This window comes from Otolemur garnettii, unplaced genomic scaffold, assembly GCF_000181295.1.
Source record: "Otolemur garnettii isolate 467f Iridium unplaced genomic scaffold, OtoGar3 scaffold00119, whole genome shotgun sequence".
Taxonomy (NCBI): Eukaryota; Metazoa; Chordata; class Mammalia; order Primates; family Galagidae; genus Otolemur; species Otolemur garnettii.
In genome coordinates, this window is record NW_003852514.1 from 3,574,298 (window position 1) to 3,596,500 (window position 22,203).

General features: G+C 44.1%; 1 protein-coding gene across 2 annotated transcripts in view; it reads right to left on the reverse strand.

Moving 5' to 3' along the window:
• GLI3 (GLI family zinc finger 3) overlaps window positions 1–22,203 on the reverse strand; it is a 259,436-nt gene that overhangs the window by 167,871 nt on the left and 69,362 nt on the right. Inside the window, exons 1-2 of one of the 2 annotated variants that reach the window (XM_012809964.1) lie at window positions 21,751–21,849; window positions 17,664–17,906 (exon numbers count right to left, since the gene is read on the reverse strand). In XM_012809964.1, the coding sequence (XP_012665418.1) occupies window positions 17,664–17,853 (190 nt within the window). In that variant the 5' untranslated portion in view covers window positions 17,854–17,906; window positions 21,751–21,849. Of the gene's footprint in view, window positions 1–17,663; window positions 17,907–21,750; window positions 21,850–22,203 lie in introns of those variants that run through there. The other variant, XM_003797546.3, reaches the window with a different exon arrangement.

A 22,203-nucleotide genomic window follows, 5' to 3' on the forward strand; every position in this document is an offset into this window, starting at 1 on the left:
TGTGGATTCTGAAGACTTCTCCCACCCAGGCCTAATACTCAAACGCACTCAGTAGAAGCACCGTGCCTGCTGGAACTTCTCGTGTTGGTCCTAGCATGTCTGTGTGCCCCTGTGGTTGGTGCCCCAGCCGTACGTGTCCTAACAGCCCCCAAGAATCAAGCTCTCCTTGTCCTGGCAAGTGGGAAGGCACTCCCCTACTTCCATAAAGGAAATCCTGCCAACTGATACACATGGTCTGAATGATACCCCCAGGGCAAGCCTCCTCATGCCTGAGCAGAAGAAAAGGGCCAGCCATCCTTCCCCATGGACTTAATGTGAGTGACACCCAAGGAGATGGCAGGACATAGTGAGAATGACCAAAATAAGTTAAGAAAACTAACCCTAGACCAGTGTTTTTCAATCTTTTTTTAATCTCATGGCACACTTGAACCTATAGCTAAACTTCATGGCACACTTAAATTATGTTGATTAAAAAAAAAGAGTAAAAGGGTTGGCACCTGTGGCTCAAAGGAGTAGGGTGCTGGGCCCATATGCTGGAGGTGGTGGGTTTAAACCCAGCCCCGGCCAAAACTGCAAAAAAAAAAAAGAGTAAAACAAAGCATATACTTACTGTGCTTTGAACACCTTTCAAAAATAATTAATGATCTTTAGAACTTTTTGCAGCATACCTAAGATCCTCTCTCTGCACCAGTTGAAAATCACTGCCCTAGAGGAAACTTGTGGATGGTTTTGAGAAAGCATTATACAAAAGGCAAGAAGGGGAGAGTGCTAAGGGCAATAATTTTTTTAAAGCTATTAAAAATTAAACTATCATAAACAGCACTGAAAAACGAAGTCAGGGAAACTTCCTAGAACACAGAATCAAAAGCAAAGAGACAGAGGGTATAAGAGAAAGGTTAAGAGACACAGAAAAGTGACGTAAAAGGTCTAAGACTAATATAAGGAGAATTCTAGAAAGAAAGAACAGAGGAAACAAGGCTGGCAAAATGTTAAAAAATAGAAAAGAAACTCCCAAAGATAAACAGTACATCTCCAGATTGAAATGGTCCACTAAGGGATGGGCAAAATGAGCAAACATAAAATAAAAATTAAATGAAAATAAAATACGTACATCTACATACCTGCTTTCATACCACTCAGGGGAAAAGATCACAAAAGTTTCCAGAAAGGAAAAAAAAAGTCATCTACAAAGAACATAAATCAAACAGCCAGGCATCAGACTTCTCATCTACAACTTTGGATGGCAGCAGAAAAACACAGCGACACCTTTAAAGGTCTCCGGAGGAAAGGCTTAAAGTTAAAATTCTAACTACACTATCAAACAAGAGCAGGGCATAATAAAGATACTTCCACATACCCAAGGACTCAGAAATTGTACCTCCTCTGTTGGGAAGATACTTGATGTAATCCAGTAAAATAAAGAAACAAACTAAGAATGACAGTGGTTCCAATCCTGAAGATCATAAGGAATATCTGGAGATGCCTGGTACAGATTATTCAAGAGAATGAAGTACCCTGGAAAGAAAGGTGCTTTCCCCTTAAGGGCAAAGATAAGGTTGAGAGGTTGGAAAAAAAATGTAAGAACATTGTAAAAGTAAATAATAGAGAAAAACAACTGCAAAAAAGCAATATGACAGGTGTGTAACAATTAGAAAGAGTAGGAAGAGATAAAGTACTTGGGAGTTTTGAGACATATCTCACTCTATTGCTCTGGGTAGCGTGCTATGGCATCACAGCTCACAGCAACCTCAAACTCTTGGGCTCAAGTGATCCTCTTGCCTCAGCCTCCAAAGTAGGTGGGAACCACAGGCTCCTGCCACCATGCCCAGCTAGTTTTTCTATTTTAGTAAAGATGGAGTCTTGCTTTTGCTCGGGCTGGTTGCAAACTCCTGAGCTCAAGGGATCCACCCATCTTGGCCTCCCATAGTACTAGGATTACAGGCATAAGCCACTGCACCTGACCTGAACCACGTGTTCTTAATGCCAGACGAGTCACAGAGAAGGTCAGTGTGATCCTAACATTGAACTGGTCCAACGTGGAGGAGGATCTCCACAGCCATAATGCTACAAACACTTCTAGATTTTCAACTTTTAAAGTCAACCTATGTATAAAAACATAACAGATGTGGTTATGACTGTAAGACTCCATGAAAATAGTAACACCCTGGACACTATAACAGAAAAGCAGAGTCCCAGAAGATGGGGTGTAAATGGCACAGGAGGGGGAACCCAATATCCTCCTCATCTGAACTGGAAAATCAAGAGTTAGCATGAAAAGCTGACAAAGAAAAGAAATGGAGGTTTAAGATGCTCTTTAAAGATATAAAAGTTGCCAACAGACAAATAACAATAACAACATAATAACAATATTAAGAGGAGGGGAGGACATAGTGTCTAAAACTTAAAGTTAACTTTCATACTGGAGAGTCCATAAACTGTATTGAGGGGAAAAAATATTAGAAAATAAAGGTATAAGCATGTGCTTTCTTTCCAGAGGTGTCAGAATGGTGACAAGTGTCTTCGGGATGATGGCTGGAGAAAGACAGGCCTTCAGTAGCTTTCTGTTCCCAGGTCCTCAGTACCTTACCTCTTTGTTGAAACAACCATTCGTTATTTGTACATCATACTTGTAATAAAACAAAAAGTTAAATTATAAAGGGAACCTCAAAGTTTCTTTCTTTCTGCATCTTTCCTATGAAAAACAAACTAATATTGGAATAATTAAATAATTATTGTATAGGGGGAAAAAAGGTTCAGCGTTTACCAGTTTCAGTGACGGAACCCTCCTTCTGCCTGCCTTCCCTCTCCTGTTTTGGAATACCACTCTGGGGCAAGACCCTACTAAAATCCCTTTGCAACTTCTAAGTGGATTGGAGACGCACAGCCTCACAATTCTCACTCCATTCTGCAATCCTCAGAAAATTAGCTGCATGGTTCAACTAACTCTGACATCACCATGCAGAGCAGAACCAGCAACAAGTGAGCAGGCTGATTTGGTAAAGCATCCAGCAGAGTGCCATCTTGGAAACCTTGAGACTGCAAAAAGATACTGAAAGGCATTTAGACATAAGATAGGTTCTAAAGAACACAAGTCATCTTTACTATCACACGTTCAAGAATCATTTCTTAGAACTCTGTGTAAATCACCACATCCATTGTCACTAACACTGTCATCCCCAGCTCCAAAAACCTCTCCTACGATTTAAGGATACTGAAAAACCACCTTCCATGTTAATTTCTAAAATATACTGAGAAAGTTACTTTAAAGAATTTTTTTTAATTTTATTTACAAACAAGATTTACACCAAAATGTGTCTCCTATGTGTCCCCTTCTGCTATCTGCCTTCCATTAGGGAAAAGAAAACAAAGCTTCAAGACGTCAGAATTTTTCTGTTTCTACCTTGGCTCTTAGCAAAACTGCATCCAAATAAACCAAGAAACTCTAAAATAAATATGTTATCGTCACCCCAGACAGTATTAGCTAACTAAGGATAAGCAAGCTACGTGACACACTCCAGCATTAGGGTTACTGACACCTCCAAGTTCATTAACATTCAGAACTCCATCAGACAATGCAGCCTGCAGAGCTTCTCAGCCCTGGATTCAGGGCTTCCTCCTGACAACACTGAGTCTCCTCACACATTTGCCAAAGAAAGTTTCTGGGACAGGAGGGCTGGTTCATGCACGGACACTGTGTCAGCTCTCTGTAGGGTCTTCTCAGAGAGGGGACCAATCTCAGCTTTAACATCACGCTCTATGTATTAACAGAGTTTCTAATTGGAATCTTAATACTCTGGATAAAAGGCAGGAGAAAAAAATCTGTGCCTTAGAGTCACGGTCACCTGGTGGCTCATTATGAGAAAGACACTTCAGAAAATTTGAAGAGCAATAGCAAAAGCATGGCATCAAAGGAAAAAATCTGCAGTTTCCAAAAAGGGAGAATTTAAAATATATATATCCTATTGGAGTAGATTTCCAACAAGGAACCACAAGGCGGGTCTCTGAACTCTTTTCTCATGGGGTTGGGGTAGGCAGTCCCAGGGTATGACCACTCAGCATCACCTTGCCTGGGCTACTGTGCAGTCCGGTGGTCTGACGACTGCACTCCTAGACACGAGAGCACGTGGTCACCAATATGAAATATTAACTTCAAACACCAAAGCATGAAAAGAATTCATGTACAAGAAAAACCTAGTGTTAATGACCAAAACCTCAACATTTTGTGCTAGAATCAGTTCCTTGTTACTGTGAACCACTAAAAGATGTTCTTAACATCTTTAAGAGCTAAAACAGCATTTTTAGCAGCCACTATGGTAAACAAAAAAATGCCAGATGAACCTTACAACTACCCTAGATCACGGGCATGCCTGTCAAAATCCAGAAAGCCTATTACTTACAGGCTTATTAGATTTTAGGAGCAGGAACTGTGTGCCAGATTAGACATGCTGAAGGTGTACAGGTTTGATAAATCAGGTATGAGGCGTAGAGAAACCAACACTGACAAAGATTAGCTGTGCACTCCCTTCCGAATTTGACTGCACGTGCCAACATCATCACTCAAAGGCCCCGAAAGGTTATTAGCAATAAACAGATGTGTTTGGCTGAAATGCTAGCAAGGGTCAGGATGAACTCAGGTGAAATCTGCCCCCTAAAAGTCTAAGATTCAGGGGTGCCTTTCAGATTGCAGTTCATAACTCCTCATAAACTAATGAAAGTCAGACATTAAAGTTAATAACAGCTGGAATGGATCAAGTGGAAAGAAAATGCAGCATTGGCGTACGTTACGTGAATTTCTTAGAGTCCATAAATTTGATTTTTGGAAGGAAGAAGGGAAATGTTAATTAGGAGAAATTTCATAGGATTTAAATTTGCCATGGAGTCAAAGCTCTATTGTAAAAACCCCCTTGGAATCAGAAACCGCCCTCACCAGACCCAGGTCCTGCCTTTCATCTTGCTATTTTATACTTGTTGATATGTGACTTAATTGTTTTCATGTGCTGTTTCTTGCTTTCTCTCCCCAAAATATAAAAGCAAGAGCCAGGGTCATACCCTTTATTCTACTGAGTGTGGAGCTTGATTAACATTGAGCAATCAATAAAACCATCTGAGAAGTCATCCTCTGTTATCTCTAAAAGCCTGGTAAGGATTTTCAGTAATTTTTGGACTATTCTAGCTATGGGTACCTTAGGGGATCACAGTCACTCTTAAAAGTCTCTGTGTGAAGTTTTCTTATTCAAAGTCTCCATGTTAACTTTCCTTATTCTCCGGCTATAGTGGGGGCACTGTTACAACACACGTCTTTACTACCCAGATCTAGATATATCTTGGGTCAAATCAAGTCCTCTGAAACATAACTTGTTACAGGTAAGAGCTGATATCTCACATCTGTCTTTAAAGCAAACATCCATTCTTTTGAGGTCCCTAAGACAGAAGGGAATTCCACTGGTCCTCTCCTTGATGTCTTCATAGATTTTCTAGTCAGGCCTCTTTCTGTGGCAGTCTTAGCCTCCTTTGCATCTTATTTAAGTTACTAGTTTAAAGTTGCCATGTCTGTCTTCAGCCTGTGCAGGCCCTGTTATCCAAACTCAGTCCTTTTCATCTTTTCCCATAAATCATCCCTCCAGCCCCTTCATTGTGCTTAAGATTCTTTCAGTTTATCTGAGACACCAAACTCAGGAGACAGAACCACCTGTCTTAGTGGGACTGCTGGACACCAAGATTCCTTTGTGCAGAAAAGGTTTGTGTTCTTCTCTCTGATGGGAAGAGGTATTTATAAACAAAGGGGGTGCTCCCTTCCTGCCACCTCCTCCCCGGCATTGAGCAGGGCAGTTTGCTGCCCCAGGTAGGGCCACTTAGAGAGACAGCAAGGAATCTTGCAGTGGCCTCTATGCAGCTGGGGGAGCTGGCTCCAAAAAGGGCCTACGGAGGGCCACATACCCTTAGTATTATCTTAGATGATACATAAAAGATCCAATACATAGATACCCTTACGTATTATCTTGGATAATACATAAAAGTGTCAGTTATGCATATTCTAAAGAACAGAATCACAAGTTCACATGCAGATCCGTAGAGATCGCCTATGTATCAAAGCCACTGCACCATCCTGAGAAGTTGGTATGGGGGCCAAGGGAACACAGTGGGAAAGGGAAAGCCTAGCAAGGCAGGTAGAAAGTGTCCACCCAGGGCTTCTATGCCTCAGCCCCAAACCAAGCCCTAGAGCCCAGACGCAGACCAGCACTGTGGGCAGGGCACATGACCTCTCTACGTCCAGTTAATTCAAGCACTAAATGGATTTGTATGAAAACTAAAGATCATGCAAGGGCATCCTGAGCTCAGCCCTTGGCATACAGTAAATACTCCACATATGGGCCTGGGGCGGCACCTGCTACTGCTTCCTGACACTTGTATCTCCCAAAACAGAGGGACACAGAGAGAACCAGAGGCCTCCGCTCAATTAAGCTACAGATAATGCCAAGTTCTTTGCAAAAGGATCAGTCAACAAGACACATTTCATTCTCTCCCACATGACACGGGATACACTGGAATGATGACCCCAGACCCCTAAAACAGGGGTGGCAGCCAACCTCCCCTCCCACACTCTGTGCCCCCACACTCAAGTCCCTGCCCTCAAGCTGGCATCACCACCAGCAGGTTTCAGGACAGAGTTTGCAAGCACTCCTGCAGCAGAGCTGACCCTGAAACACTGTCTGCCTCGCAGGGCACTTGCCTTGTGTGGACTGGCATTTTGAAGTCTCGTTAGTCATGGGCTATGGGTGAAGAACCTGAGCTCTGGAGCCAACCTGCATGGGTTCAAACCTCTGCTCAGCCACATCCAGAACATGTAAAAATGAACAACTTTTACTTAGCCTATTGGGCTTCAGTTTTTTTATATGTCAAAGGGGACAATCACGACAACCTATTAGAAGACTGTTGCAGGGAGTTACGGCAAAGAACAAAGTCGTGGCTTAACCTATAGTACAAACGGAGGGCTCACTTCCTCCCGGCTGAGGTACCTGAGAGAAAGGGGTCTTTTCCCACCTGGACCACTGCGCAGTCACCTTCTAATCCCATACTCCGCCCTGTCACATGCACACCAGCCAGAGCTACATTCCTAGAACAGAAATCAAACCACAGCTCTCCCTCCTTTAGTTTCCATCAGCCCACAAGGTCCCTCAACTTCATCTCTCCAGCTATCTCAGTCCCTCTCTGGTGAGACCGCCACACTCTCCTGCTCTCTGCCAGGCACCCTGCCACTGCAATCCTCTTCAGTACAAGCTTCTCCTCACAGATCCCCCTGGGCTGGCTTCTTTTTGTTATCCGGGTCTGGTTATAAAGACACCTCATGAGTAAGGCCCTCCATGCCCAGCCTGCCTTCTCTCAGCACGTTTCTTCTGCCCAAGTCGCTCCAGCACAGCGCCTGGTTCGTCGGCCTCCGAGCACCACCTGTTTTCTGTTGCAGCCTCCGTCTTGGCGTTTGGTGTGTGCCGCCTCTGGCTAAGGCAGCAGCTTTGAGAGCAAGGACTTGATCTGCCTTGGCAAACACTGACCCCTCAGGTCCTAGAATGATGACTGACTCATAGCAGGATCTCAAAAAAAAAAAAGAAGGGAATTTTCGAAATGAGAATAAATGTCACGTACCATGCACCCAGCAGAGTGAGATCTGCAGCAGCTCACACCAGGAGTATGATCTGAGGGGCTGGAGCCCTTAGCAGGGCTCAGATGCCCCTGGCTGTTCACTCTCTGTCTCTCTACTTCATCAGAATGCGGAGATGTGATGGATGCACACTAAGTTTAAAACATCGTTAACGATAAAAGATAGGGGCTACATAAATATGCACCCTACAGACGTGTGTGTATACATACACACATCAGATAAAGAGGTAAATGGCATGTTTGATGAAAGGGTCGACCCACTTGGTCAGGTGTGCACAGCCAAGCCGAGCCCACAGAAGCCAAGTCAGAGGGGACCACAGATCCTCCAGCAGGAAGCGAGGTCACAGGAAAGCCAGCATATTGTGTTACCTTCCCCTCACCCGGGGACCTGGGGGAGTAGGGGGCATGACATTCCTTACAGAGGGGAAACAGGGATAAGGGAAAGGAAATGTGAGACTTGCCTGATTTGAGAGCAGGCTTACTCCAGGAAAGCAAACTCAAAGAAGAAGTGGCGTTTGTTTCTCAGCATCCCCCACGTGCACTTCTCTGCTCCTCTCTAAATTACTGAGGAAACAGGTACCTCCTTTCATTCCACTCCCAGGTCTGGAGCACAATCAGGATGCAGGTTCAGGCCCCCAGTGGAAGAGGTAAACACCCAGCTTCCCAGAGCGGGCTCCCTCAGACCCACACAATGTGTGCTGATTAGGCCTGCAGCTCCCCACAGAGAGGGCTTGAGCCTCGCTGAGGCCTCCTCCTCCTCCTCCCGGGTCCCCCTTCCTCCCAGGAGACTCAGTCCTGGCCCACTGCCGCTCACTCCACTAATGCGAGTCTTTGTTCTCATTTTCCCCTGGTGGTGTTCGCTACTGGATTTCCCAGCTGAATTTCACTTTGTTATTTCTGGACCCTACTCCAACCACACCGTGGTCCCGTTGCACAATTTTTCTAGCTTGACTGATGTGAGAGGATTTGGGAGTGTTCCAATAAAATAAAACTCAAGGGGCTTTTTCCCCTCTCGTTGTGAACATTATACGTTGAAATTAAAACACATCTTGATACACAAAACTTTGAATTCCTTAGAAATGAGGCCGCATTTATCCCTTCTGTTTGGGATATATGGTTTGTGATCAAGATACTGTGGTTACTGGGTCATCTGATACACAACCGCTCTGCAGGAGGGAAATAAGTAGAAATGGATTTTGTGTCTTCAAGGGGTGCATGACATGCTCCACAGAGGGACAGAGGCACATCCTTGAAGACCAGTGAGAGCAGGAGGGAGTCAGGAGGGGAGCGGTGGGGTAGGAATCTCACTGGGCACGTCAGAAGGCAGAGGAGACAGAGAAACTCTAAGTTAGTTATAGGAAATACAGTTTCAAAGGTCTGGTGAAGAAGCTGGAGACAGGTCTTGGGAGCCACACAGGACTCAGTGCAGAAGAGGAACAGAGGCCTGCGTGCCTGCACCTGGGCAGCGTCCCCTGCCACCCTTCTCCTAAAACCCACCCTCCACGCCCAGAGATTCTTCTCAGGTCCTACAAAGTGTCCAGTCTCCCTTTAACCTCCCGGCCTTTGCAAATGTTCCCTTTACCTAGATTACCCTCTCCTCACTTCTTTGCTCATGGCTTATTTAGTTCGGATGTCACCTCCTCCAGGAAGCCTTCTGGACTCCCAAGTCTGCGGAAGGCATGTTGCTCACCTGCTCCCAAAGGACCCTGCACTCCATCTCTTCTGACATCTCCTATGCATTGGCTCTTTCACCAGGCTTATGGACTTGTCTCTGTCCCACTAGCCTGGAGCTCCATTCTGCTCAACACCATTCAGTGGGTAGGTGACACTCAGTAACACAAACCCAGAACGAACAACAGAGAACTTCTGAATGGATCGGATGGAATCTTTCTGCCTTTCTGTAATTTGCTCTAAGAGGATAAAACTCATCAAAAACTGAGGCTGGCTCGGCGCCTGTGGCTTAAGCGGCTAGGGTGCCAGCCACGTGCACCTAGGGTGGCGGGTTCGAATCCCCAGCCCGGGCCCGCCAAACGACAATGATGGCTGCAACCAAGAAATGGCCGGGCGTCGTGGTGGGCGCCTGTGGTCCCAGCTACTTGGGAGGCTGAGGCAGGAGACTCACTTGAGCCCAGGAGTTGGAGGTTGCTGTGAGCTATGATGCCATGGCACTCTACCCAGGGGGATAGCTTGAGGCTCTGTCTCAACAAAAAAAAAAAAAAACTGAGGCTAATGGAAAGCCTGGATCCCCTAAAAGACAGAAGACATTAGGGAGATAAGAAAACTTTATTTTAGGAAACACCAAAAGAGCCAAATTTAAAGGCTTAAAGGATTGAGGAAGTTGTATCCTTTTCAAGGGGCACTAAGAGAATCCAAAGTGCATCAGGACGTAGAGGCGACAGAGGACTGGAACCCCAGTCTACCCACCCTGGGCTAACCCAGAGCCGGGAAGGCATCGAGAGGGAAAGGAAGCCCTGCCCCTACGAAGGATGAAGACATAGCCCGAGTTTACAGGTGAAGATCAAGAAAGCAAAGGAGGAGGGGAGATGGCAGCTTTCAAGAGACATCAAAGGTAACATTCTTCAATTACAGAAGAAAAAGGACGAGGCCAAGGATAATGTTGACTCTATTAGAAAACAGGAGGGGAAGCTGTTAGCAGATGGCATGAAGTGGCAACAGCTGCCGTATAGGAAGAAAGGAAGGAAGGGAGGGAGAGACGGATGGAAAGAAACCATAAGAAACTATGAAAAAGGTGCCATTTGGGTGGGCACAAGATTAGAAAAGGTACACGGCTACATGGATCCTTAAGCAACTAGATGCATGATCCTAAACTGCCCTGTAGATGGGCCTCCCAGTAGTACCGGTGAACATACTCGAGTACGGGCAGCGTGGGGAGAGGTTAACAAAGTACGAATCACCCTAGAGCAGGGGTTCTCACCTTCCTAATGCTGCAGCCCTCTCATACGGTTAGGTTCAGAACTGCTGCCCTAGAGGCTATCGAAATATAAATCACAGGCTGACTGCGCTGGCTCACACCTGTAATCCTAGCATTTGGCAGGCGGAGGCGGGTGGATTGCCTGAGCTCACGGGTTTGAGACCAGCCTGAGCCAGAGCGAGACTCCATCTCTAAAAATAGCTGGGCGATTTTAGAGCTATACAGTACCTGTAGCTATGATGCCATGGCACTCTACCAAGGGTGACAAAGTGAGACTCTGTCTCAAAAAAAAATAAATAAAATGTCATTGAAATTTGGAAAAGGGCAAAAACAAACATTATGTTCACCTCAACTAAGAGAAGTGGCTCCCCGTGCTAATCCCACATCCAAGTCTACAAATGAACTGCCAGTTTATTCCAAAGACATCCACCTCTTAGGAGAGTCCTAGCAACTGTAAGTGTGCTGCATGTGAGCGCAGCAGATTCTTTTGATGTTTTGAAAATGCAGAATTTGTAAATGTGTCATAACACTTTATACAGTGTCTATGCTCAGGCAGGACGGATGGCTAAGTTTGGATCCCAGGTTGCCTGCAGTAACTAAGTAGGAAAATGGAAACAGTAACTCCTGACTGCCAGGTAGGCACCACTAAGGGGCAGGCTGCGGACAAAGATCATCTGAAGCATCTTCTCTGGTAGGGCTGTGATTCTGCAGGACACTGGCCACTGTGTGGGAACACCAGCAAGCAGCTGTGATGTGTCTGTAGGTGAAAAGTGACATGACTGCTCCCTGTCCCGGGTCGGCAAACATCCCTGTAAGGTGGTAATTAAAGGAGACGGGTCATCAGAAAGGCCTTGAAGGATAAATAGGACTTGAAGGCGAGGAGGAAAGCCAAGAACCCATCCAGGAGAAATGATCAGAGAAGCAGAGGAACAGGCAGGGCTAGCCCCAAAGCAGGGGCCAAAGGGGGCCCAGGACACCAACGAGCCAAGTAATCTTCTCCAGAAGACACATCTCTCTTAGGTTTTTCCCTTCTATTCCTCACCTGGGTGGTCTGCAAGCTTCGCCCTTTAATCAGTAAGCTTATCCCCAAATCCATGAATAAAATCAATAACTGGTTTTTCCAAATCCCATAGTACTTTTCTCACCATTGGTCTCCAGTTTCCACACACTTTCTCCCAAGACCAAGATGCATCATAGTCACGTCAGGCACAAATGTAGTCCAGATTCAAATCTGGAACCCTGAAACTATCCCTAAATTCCTACTGCTTTTTTCAATGTTACCTCGTAATGTAGTTCTTTAAAAAGTCTAGGAAGTGGCTCGAGGTTTCTAGTCTTAAAATATTACCTCTAGGTTGCTGAAAGAAAGCCAGGTCATTATATTGAATTTCTAAGAGAAAGATAAGAACAAGCAGGGAACTATTCTTAAGTTCACAAACAGGAGTTCAGCAGAGGTTCATAGACTGGTTTGGAACTCCTCACTCCAGCTCCCCTCTGAGTTAAGACTCACAGCCGAGGCAAGTCCCTAGCAAAGCCCCAGGGTATGATCCACCATCCATCCATCTTTCTGGTTAAACAATCTGATTTTCAAAGGGGGAAAACACACACACACACCAGTCCTGCGTGGCTCATCAGCTGTTCTCCAAAGCGGTAAGACAGTCTGGATGAGAGTGGAACTATGTGCTCAGGGAACTGTCACTGTCTGCAGTTTGGTCAACACAAAACTGTTCATTTTTGCCTTGTAGGCATTTCATCTCTCACAGTCTCCAGATGACACCCCGATAGTGAGACAAATGTGAGCAGGTGCACCTGTTAAATATGTAAAATATACTCCTACCTACTCCCAAGATGTAATTTCTAAGGGAAAGTCACCTACTATAAAGACAGGCAGAAAAAAATTTTGTCTGCAGTTTTCTTAGCTCACAAGAATGCAACTGGGCTCAGCACAACGGCTTTCCATAGAAAATAAATGCAAGCCAATTAAAAATTCAGTTTCTTTTCTGTAAGCTAATTCCTCAGGTTTTGCTAATTAGCAACTAATAGTGCCCTCATCTGAGATGGGAAACATAAGGAGGAATACTGGTGGTATGTTTTCAATCAAAGCATTTGCATAAAGGACTGAATCATATTTTCCATGAGGAATTATTGCTTGGGAGCAGTTAGGGGCAGAAGAAAAAAAAGCAGTCTCCATACAACTATAAACCTACAAAAGAGACTTAAAACTTAAACAAAAAGAGGCAACTTCCTGCCCCACTGAACAAAACTAGCAGAGTCCCCATAGGACATGGCTAGTGAATCTAAGAAACTTCGCATAAGGGTCCCTGCAGAAAGTTAGAAAACTAGACTCTTCACATTAAGATGGAAGACAATGAAACACATGTTTTCTGTAAAAGGCAAGAGAAAATAAAAATTAAATGTCGGCCAGGGTACAGGAATGCTTTAACTATTATGTCACCTGCCTTTGCAAGTTTATCAAAAACTAAATGCATGGCAGTAAATGAAAACAGCAGTGGTGGTTTGAAATATCCACCAGATATTTCAGAAGGCTACAGAAGGAAGAAAACTGTGAGAAATCCTTGGGCAGGAGATGAGGGTTCTTGCCCTGCTTCCCATACCTGCAGATCAGATCCCCAAATCCAGCCCCTTCCACGAGCTCCCAAATTACAAAGCTCTAGGGATCCTGCCATGGCGGAGAGCCTGTCAGCACCAGGGCGCGCCTCAGCCATGCGGCCTGAACACTACTTCCCGCCCTGATATACAGCCCATCCCCACAACCCCTCATAAGCGAATGCTCCCCCAGCTGCCCCCTGGGAGGATTTTATTCCAAACATATGTTGTGAATGTTTGAAGTGCCCGCTATCCCTGGGTTTTCTTCCTCCCCCCCTTCTTTTTAAGTCAAACCCACAAAACCTAAAATACTTTGAATTCTGCCTAACTACAATTTGTGAAGATGCAACATTGCATACCCAAGTGTAATAAAATCTTGTGCAATAAAAATTTTACAGATGTCCTTCTGAAGGGGGAAAACAAAACAAAACAAAAAATGGTTTTCCCTTTTCCGGTCTTACAGGAAGCCTGCCCACACTTTAGAAATACAAAGTTAGTATATATAGAAGCACAAATTAGGCATCTTGGAGAGTCTACATTTTCCGACCACAGAGAAATGAAGGAATTACTGTGAGTATTCACATGGCTGGCCGCTGGCCTAGCGGAGTCTTTTCTCTCCAACAGCCCAAAGAAGCTGGCAAACAACTCAAGGGAAAGGGGAACGGCCTCAAAGATGTTTCTGAACCTTGAGCTACTGAAGTCCACTGTGCACGTGTGTTACTCATGGTGCCTCGGGACTGAGACAAGCTGTGCTCCCCAGGTAAACAAACATGACCACGACTGTGCATCTGACCTGAAAGGGGGGACATTTCCTTGTACACAAAAAAAATGGGGGGAAATTTATCACTTCAAGTTTACATTAATCATTAGCTTTGCCTGGATAATTAAATCCATATGAGGTAGACACATTTTACAACAAAGTATTGTAAAAATACTTGTGATACCGGTAGAAGTGGGCTCTAGCGAAACTCAAATCATAGCTTTTCCAACCCGGAGGCTTAGTTTAGGATATCTTTAAATTATTTAATGTGAAAAAGTAATAGCGTACCTTTTATTTTCTTCTGTATATTAAGCTTGCATTTGCCACACAAAATAATCTCTGCTAAGAATTTAAAATGTTAACACCTCTCAAACCCACCTAAAAGCTTTACAATTTCTTTTTTTTTTTATCGAAACAGAGCCTCAAGCTGTCACCCTGGGCAGAGTACAGTGGCATCACACTTCACAGCAACCTCCAACTCCTGGGCTCAAGTGATTATTCTGCCTCCGCCTCCCAAGTAGCTGGGACTACCAGCGCCCACCACAATGCTCAGCTATTTTTTGGTTGCAGCCGTCATGGTTGTTTGGCAGGCCCGGGCTGGATTCAAACCCGCCAGCTCAGGTGTATGTGGCTGGTGCCTTAGCTACTCAAGCCACAGGCACTGAGCCAAGCTTTACAATTTCTTCACTTACAAAATAGCAAAAAAAAAAAAAAAAAATTATAGTTGGTCTACCGAGGGTCACTGACAGAAGGTTATGTTCAGAAGGTCACAGTGCAGAGTTCTAACCACATCAACCCTTTCCTTGGGTTTTCAGTCCCCTCAACTTCTAACTTGTGCTTATAGAAGACACTGATCTCAGGGAGGCAGGTGACCAGGTCTGGCAAGAATAAAAGCCAGTCTATACTGAACCAAACCAACCTCAATGCTCTCAAACACTGAGTGAATGTGAAGAGTGAACTAATGAGACGACGATGATGATAAAACAGGAGCAAAAGGAGGAGGAGGAGGGAAGACGGGGGGACCAGGGGGACGAGGGGGGAGGAGGGGAAGGAGGAGGAGGAAGAGGAGGAGGGAAGAGGAGGAAGAGGGAAGAGGAGGAGGGGAAGAAGGGGGAGGAGGAGGAGGGAAGAAGAAGAGGAGGGAAGACAAGGGGGATGGAGGGAAGAAGAAGAGGAGGGAAGACAAGGGGGATGGGGGGAGGAGGGAAGAGGAAGAAGAGGAGGCGGACCAGGGGGACGAGGGGGAGGAGGGGGAGGAGGGGAAGAGAATAACTACCTTAATGATTTTGAGCCACCTCCTGTATGGCAGAGATTTTACTAAATACTTTATTTGCACTTAACTCTCACAAGAACACCATGGACCAGGCAGTCATATTATCACTCCCACTCAAAGTGAAGAAATGATTTTCAGAGGTCATCACACTTGGTCAAGATTACACAGCTAACAAAAGACAAAGCTAGAATTTGAACCTCAATTCCCTGAGTCCTGAGCCACTCGATATAATCCTAGGATTCCCTGTCTGTATTGTCTATAGAAAGATATAATTTATTTGTGACCAATTTAGAGTACATTAAGGTAGTAGGTCAAAATCACATTTGCCATTTGGTTATGGACACTTGTTTGTAATTTATCACATAATTCTAACACTGATTTACACAATATACTAGGAAGATCTAAAGAATAGCCAACTTATGGGTGCTGTGCCCTCCAAACAGATGGACAAGGATGAACCCAAATCCCACTAACAGCTGTCCAGTGTCCAGGGTTAGTTAATGTTAATTTGGAGGTCCAGGAGATGGGTCACACACAAACCACTGAGAGAAGATGAGGGTCCCAGGTGTGGAGGGAGCCAGGCCCTCAAATGACGGGCCGAGGATTTAATGGGGGAACCGTTAAAACAAACGAACCAAGAACAAGCTGCAAGTTGAATGGGATGGAGAGAAAGTTAACGGTTATCTGCCCACTACCATCATCAGCTGTCCTAACTAATTAAATTAAATGCCTCACTAATTAGTGGGCATCTAGAAAAGAAAAGAAAACATAAATATGAGATGGGGAAAGTTTGTGTTCATACTTAAGAAAAAAAACAATGCAATGCAGGGACCTTACAGCTATGATTCCAGACTGGGTTTTTTAAAGTAAGTCTGCGATCAGGGTACATAAACATTGGTATAGGAAGTGTGCAGCTGTCCTTCTGTTTTCTGCATGGATGGTTCTGAGAGAGTCAAAAGTACAATGTAGAAACTTGGGGATGTGCTTGGAGACATATCCTACCAACACTATTTTAAACGTTCATTCTTGAAAAGAAGAATAAAATAAAACTAAGTAAACCCTGAATGAGGTAAGGAAAGTGTCCAGTACCCCTCCTTCTTAATTCTGTATCTATAGAAACAACCACTGCTGCCATAGGACTGATAAGCACTTTTTAAAAAGAAAAGTTGTAGCCCAGTGGTTCTCAACCTTCCTAATGCCGCAGCCCTTTAATACAGTTCCTGTGGGTCGTGACCCACAGGTTGAGAACCACTGTTAGAGCCTTTTTTGAAAGCTTAGAAGAATGTATAAAGCCTTTCCTTCCCTCCATGCTTCTGCCACTTTTTAAAAATGGTCTCTCCACTTGAAAAAATAAGGTTATCTTCCATCTTTTCCAACAATATAATCTGATTGGGTTGAGGGACAGGAGTCGCTGAGACTTAGGGTTATGTGAGGCCCTTTGATCTGATGAGTGAGCATTCCCTTTGCTTCAAGCCAACTAATGAAGGGATGAAATTAGCTTTTATCCTGGGCACTTTCTTGAGCAAGAAAACATGCACTAATCAGCTGTCCTCACTAATCAGTCATCTGGCTAATGACCTTTTGCCTTAAAACACTAAAATTTTTGAATGATGTGGAAAAAAGGAAACACAAACCAGTCCCCCTCTCTGGAGCTCAATGGATCATCTGGAATTGGAGCCGGGGAGGTTAAATGGCCAGTCTGTATCCTGGCAAGGTGATAAATCTGTAATCAAGAGCTGCAAGCTTTGGCACCTCAATATGAACTTCATTACTCTACAACCAAATTGTATTTGTTAACTAGAAACAGACCTGAAATGAACTCAACCCTTATACATTTTTCTTTATATTCTGCCTTTGGAGAAATCATCATAGACTTGTGTTCAAAGTCTTACTTAATTTCTTAAATGTTAGCGCTTTAAAAGAGCTTCCAGTGTTACTGGCAAGCGGGTTAGAAAGGAAAGTAGAATGAATATACACAAAAATCTTGCAGATTAAGGAATTTAGAACTGATTTGTTAAATGAGGTTTGTTTCAACAAACCATTAAAAATGGAAACAAACAGCTAAAATCATTAACTCAAAGATCATTAAAAATGGAAAGAGCTGCTGCTAAAGACTTCTAATGCAGCCTGCATTAATAACTTCCCATCACCAACCAATTTTTCTCCTTCAGCATTAACTTGGATGGAACAACTTGGGTTCTAGTTGTTAGGAAAGGTCTATGTGGTTTAACCACAGATGGACACTTTCCTGAAGGCCACCCCACTGAGGCCTGAAGTTGCTTAGAGTCTAAGTACAAGAAACGTGGAAAGAAAATTGAACATTTTTGGAAACTGTGCATGCCAGATAATTCCTAAAATGTGCTCTCTCTCTCCTACACACACACACACACCCCTCCCCATGGCTCCGGAAACAGTGCCCAGTGGCAGAAAGGACCTACGGTAGTGAGGCTCCATGTAGCCGTTCCTGGGGTCCATGGCAAACACAGTCCCACGGTAGGGCACGGCGGGCTCCGCCAGGTGCGGTAGGGATCCATGTATCTCCTTCTTGATCAACGAGGCCCTCTCATCACTCGAGGTTGACGGTTCCTCACTGATTTTGCTGAGACCCTGGACACTCTGCGGCTGCATAGTGATCGCGTTTCTCCTCTCTCTGTGGTAAGTCTGTCCAGGACTTTCATCCTCTAAAGAAAGGAGGAGAATTAAAGACTGTGTAAGCCACTTTAAGGAGCAATTAATAAACAGTAATTGATTAGGTCTCTCTCTCAATCCCTACCCTCACCCCAAAAGAAGTAAGTCTCTTTTTCATTCATGGCAATTTTGAAATATCCGTGATGGGACATTTATAAAACTGGTTATGAATGAGTGTGTACAAATACACATAAAAGGATGAGGGGGAGCAGGAAATGGACTATTAAAATGAGATATACAGATCAGCACATCAGCATCATTGGCTTCTAATGGAATCTGCCAGTGAGGTTTTCCTCCTGGACATGCCGGTATTTCAGAGGCCCACGTGGACCTGAAGACTGCCGGGGTCTGGCCTCCTTCTGCCTGCCTGAGGAAGCTGGGCCTTGCTCGGGGCGACGCAAAGACTAGTTACCCCTTAAGGCTCTGGGTGGCTGCAGTGAGCGTTGGGCCTTGGATCTCAGAGGATGACCTATTTGAAAGTACTCCAAGAGCTTTTGTAGTTTTAAGTTAGATTGGTAATCCACCAAGAGACTGAAATGGAACAGAAAACCCACTGATGATAAAGGCACCAATCATGAAAACCTCCTACAGCCTCTAGTGAGACACATCCAGCTTCTTCTACTCATACAGTAAAGTTAGAACTAAGAGGAAAACTGGGAGACTACAAGTTCAGGTATAAGACATCTCTAAAGGAAGGTAGGAGGGATGTCCGTGTCCATGCTCTGGTGGGAGCCATACATTTCTTCAAACACGTAAGAAAGAGCTCAAAGAAGCCGCACAGAGTTGATATTCCAGCTCCCCAATACTCCAGCTGTCCCTGTTGATCTGTAAGAACTTCCCATCTCTCTACTAGGGTTCTCTGCAGATCTGATTGGATGACCCTTCTATGACAGATCAAAGAACCACTGCATGAAATCTACACCCCACTGCCCATCTGAACATGCACTAGCGGTCCAGGTTACCTGTTAGAGTCCCACACACACTCTACACCACGTGCTGCCAAACCAGTTCCAAGTAACACTCTGCTCTGGTAGGTGAGTGCTGATGGAAACAAAGCTGTCCTGGCACCTTCAAACCTGTTTCCCATTCCTTATTTAAAAAAAAAATTAAAAGAGCAAAAACTGTATTTGGGCATAAATAATATTATTATGCATTTTAGGTGAACATATTTTGAATACTTTTTATTCCAATATATAAACTTTTCTTCAGAGTAATCCATAAAGCACATATGACTAGCTAAGGACCCCCCAAACCAGAAAAATTATTCTTTAGCAGTTTCATAACTCTTTGTTCAAATTCAGACTAGAGTTATAAACACAGACGAGCATAAAAATACAAACTAAAAATAAGTGTTGTTTGTGTTGACTAAGGATTTAAACTACCTAATGCAAGGAAACTTGAGTCTTTCTGCCTGGAAGACTTGAAAAATAAGCAATGTATTGTTTTAGCCTAGCAAATGACTTGCAAAACGGAACAGACAATGAGGTATGTTTCGGCCTTTACAGGAGATTTGCTGACAACCATAAGGTGACCATGAAATATTATTTTAGTATTGTTTTGTGCAGATCCTACCCTCAAGCCCCATAATTAAGAGGCAAATTACAAGTTTAATCTATCACGTAATGACTAAAGAAGAAAGGTATAATCTCACATTTTCACATTGATCTTTACAAAAGCAATTCAAACCATGCTTTTGGTAATTTTAAAACAAACTACAAAAATAAATAAAGCTTCATTTTTATTTTCCCTTCTGACCAATACTTTGAGGCACCAGTCTATCCTTGTACTTCATTAGCAGAAAAGTTGCAAGCTATAGAAGGATTTTGCAGTTAGGTAAAACCAAAAAGGTGTCAAAAACATTACAACTTAAGTCAGTTGTATAAAAATTCCTATAACTTACAAATGGCCCAAGTCATTTTTTCCACTAATTTGCACTGTATATAAAGCCTTTATTTCAGACTTCAACCTGAAGTGAACTTCCAGCACTTAGGTGCAAATTCTGTAGAACGGGAACCACATTTGGGGCCAGCAACCCCTTACTTGGAGGGGTGGTGATGCATAATTAGCATTCTCTGGGAAAGATGAATAACTGGGCTCTGCTGATCTGTTCCAGGTTGAAAACAGGATTTCCTTGACTTAATCTTCCTAGAAGAAATTAACTTTTCTTCTCTTAAAACGGACCTTCTATAATAAACTCAGCATCTTACCAACTATGGTCTTTATGATGAGCATTTGAATCCAACTTCACCAATAATTGAATAATGAGCATGGCCTGGCCAGAGACTTCTTCCCACCCCTCCCAGCCTCCTAAGAGAATAAAGAGGGAGTGTGATGAGCGGCGTGAGTGCAAACAGGGGTGCCTTTTAGCGAAATGATTTTCCTATTAAGAGTTAACCCAACAAGTTAACTCTTCAAGTTAACAGGAGTATTCAAGTTATAACAAGTAACCATAGTTCAAATATTTAATGTAGAAAAAAATTAAGTGATTCCCTTTAAGTAAAGCTAAACGCAGGCAAGAATTTTTTGGGGGGTGGCAGTTTTTGGCTGAGGCTGGGTTTGAACCCACCACCTCCAGCATATGGGGCTGGCGCCCTACTCCTTTGAGCCATAGGCACCGCCCAAGAATTTTTTTTAAAGTGGAGATTTTCATCAGGAGACTTATTAATACAATAGTCAAGCCACCACAGTTTTTACTCAGCCACCCCCCTGCTTTCCAAAACTCCAGCAGATAGAGATTTCGTGACGTTTGCCTCATGTACCGAGCTACTTTTGATGGGCATTCAGATGAAAACTTGACAGTACACACACTCCAGAGTACAAACGGCTCTGAGGCTTGAAAGCATTCCGTATACAGTGAAAGGGAAACTCTCCAAGCAATATTCCTGCCTGCTCTTATAAATTTAGCAACCACTTCAGCAAGCCAAAAGACGAAAGCTGTCTAATCTTGTTCAGCCGAGCTGAGTTGTTCAATAAAGTTTGAGAGTCAGTGCAGACAGGCTACGCCAGGCCAAATTATTGACAGAAACACACTGTCCACCATGGCAACAAGCAGAAGTCTGCTGCAAAAATGGAAGCAAACAGCCCAGTGCTCCACCAGCATCTGCCAATGGACTGCAACAGCCAAACACAAGGCAACTGTTCTTGATTCTCTCCGCCTAACAGCTGCAAGCTCGGGGGTCAAACCGTAACATGCAACTCACTAGAAACTTTCAGGAAAAAATTACTTTAAAAACTGTCATCATAATCCCACTCTGTACCTCCTCCTTTTTGTATATCCATGCTCAAAGATATACAGTGGAAGTTAAAATCCTGCCTCTAAGTGGACAGCATGCCCAGGGCATCACATTTTCGAAATCGTCCCAGATTTCACAAACTCATCTGAAAAGCAAGCAACATCAAGTCAGACGCTCTTAGTGCCAGAAACAGAGAAAAATCAGAAGTTGCCGCATGGCAAGCAGCGTTGAGTGGATTTATTATAAAGTACTCACCACACTGCTGCATGAAGCAGGACTCGAACACACACTCTCGCGTACTTACCCACAAACTCCTGTACAATTTCTCTTGGTAACAGAGAAAGCAAGTTCTTTCCTGCCCAGAACTTTAGAGAAAAGTTTCAGACAAATCTTCCAATCCAAAATCAAAACTCTGCCAGGCATCACTAACGGGGGACACCTTCTGTCACCTAACAAAATTAGCTGCAGGAGCTCACAGTACACGTGCTCACCCTCCTAACACCCCCCCCCCATCAGTTTCGCACTGTTCCCTTAACTCCCACTTCAATACCACTGCTCCTCTCTTACCCCAGGAAGACGCAGAGTGTAAGAGGACAACACTTACAGCACAGTCCGGGCTCTGGCTAGCTACTTTCTGCCAACTTCTCCTGGTGAGCCTTCTCTAGCTGTGCAGACCCTCTAGGAACCTTCTCGGTGTCTCTCTGCCTCCCTCTCCTTCTCCCTCTCCCAGGCAGTGCTGCTCCCATTAGAGGAATTAAAAGTGGTTGGAGCCATGCTAAATTTAACAAGCTCATTAGTATTCTTTCTGAGTGCTTCCGAGTGAACTCTCCCTATTCAAGCCGCTCTCTCCAGCAGAAGGGTCAGGCGGCTAATCATTAAATCAAACTAATGTCACCCTATCACAATCAGCCCAAGAGAAGGAGGGTTTATTATTTCAGTTTATGCTAAATAAACGGTTTTACAAATGGTCCCCAAGCAAGGTCAACAGCAGCTTCAATTACAAGACAAACTTAACAAGAGTTGCTATAAACCAAGTACTCTGTATTGACTTAAGAAC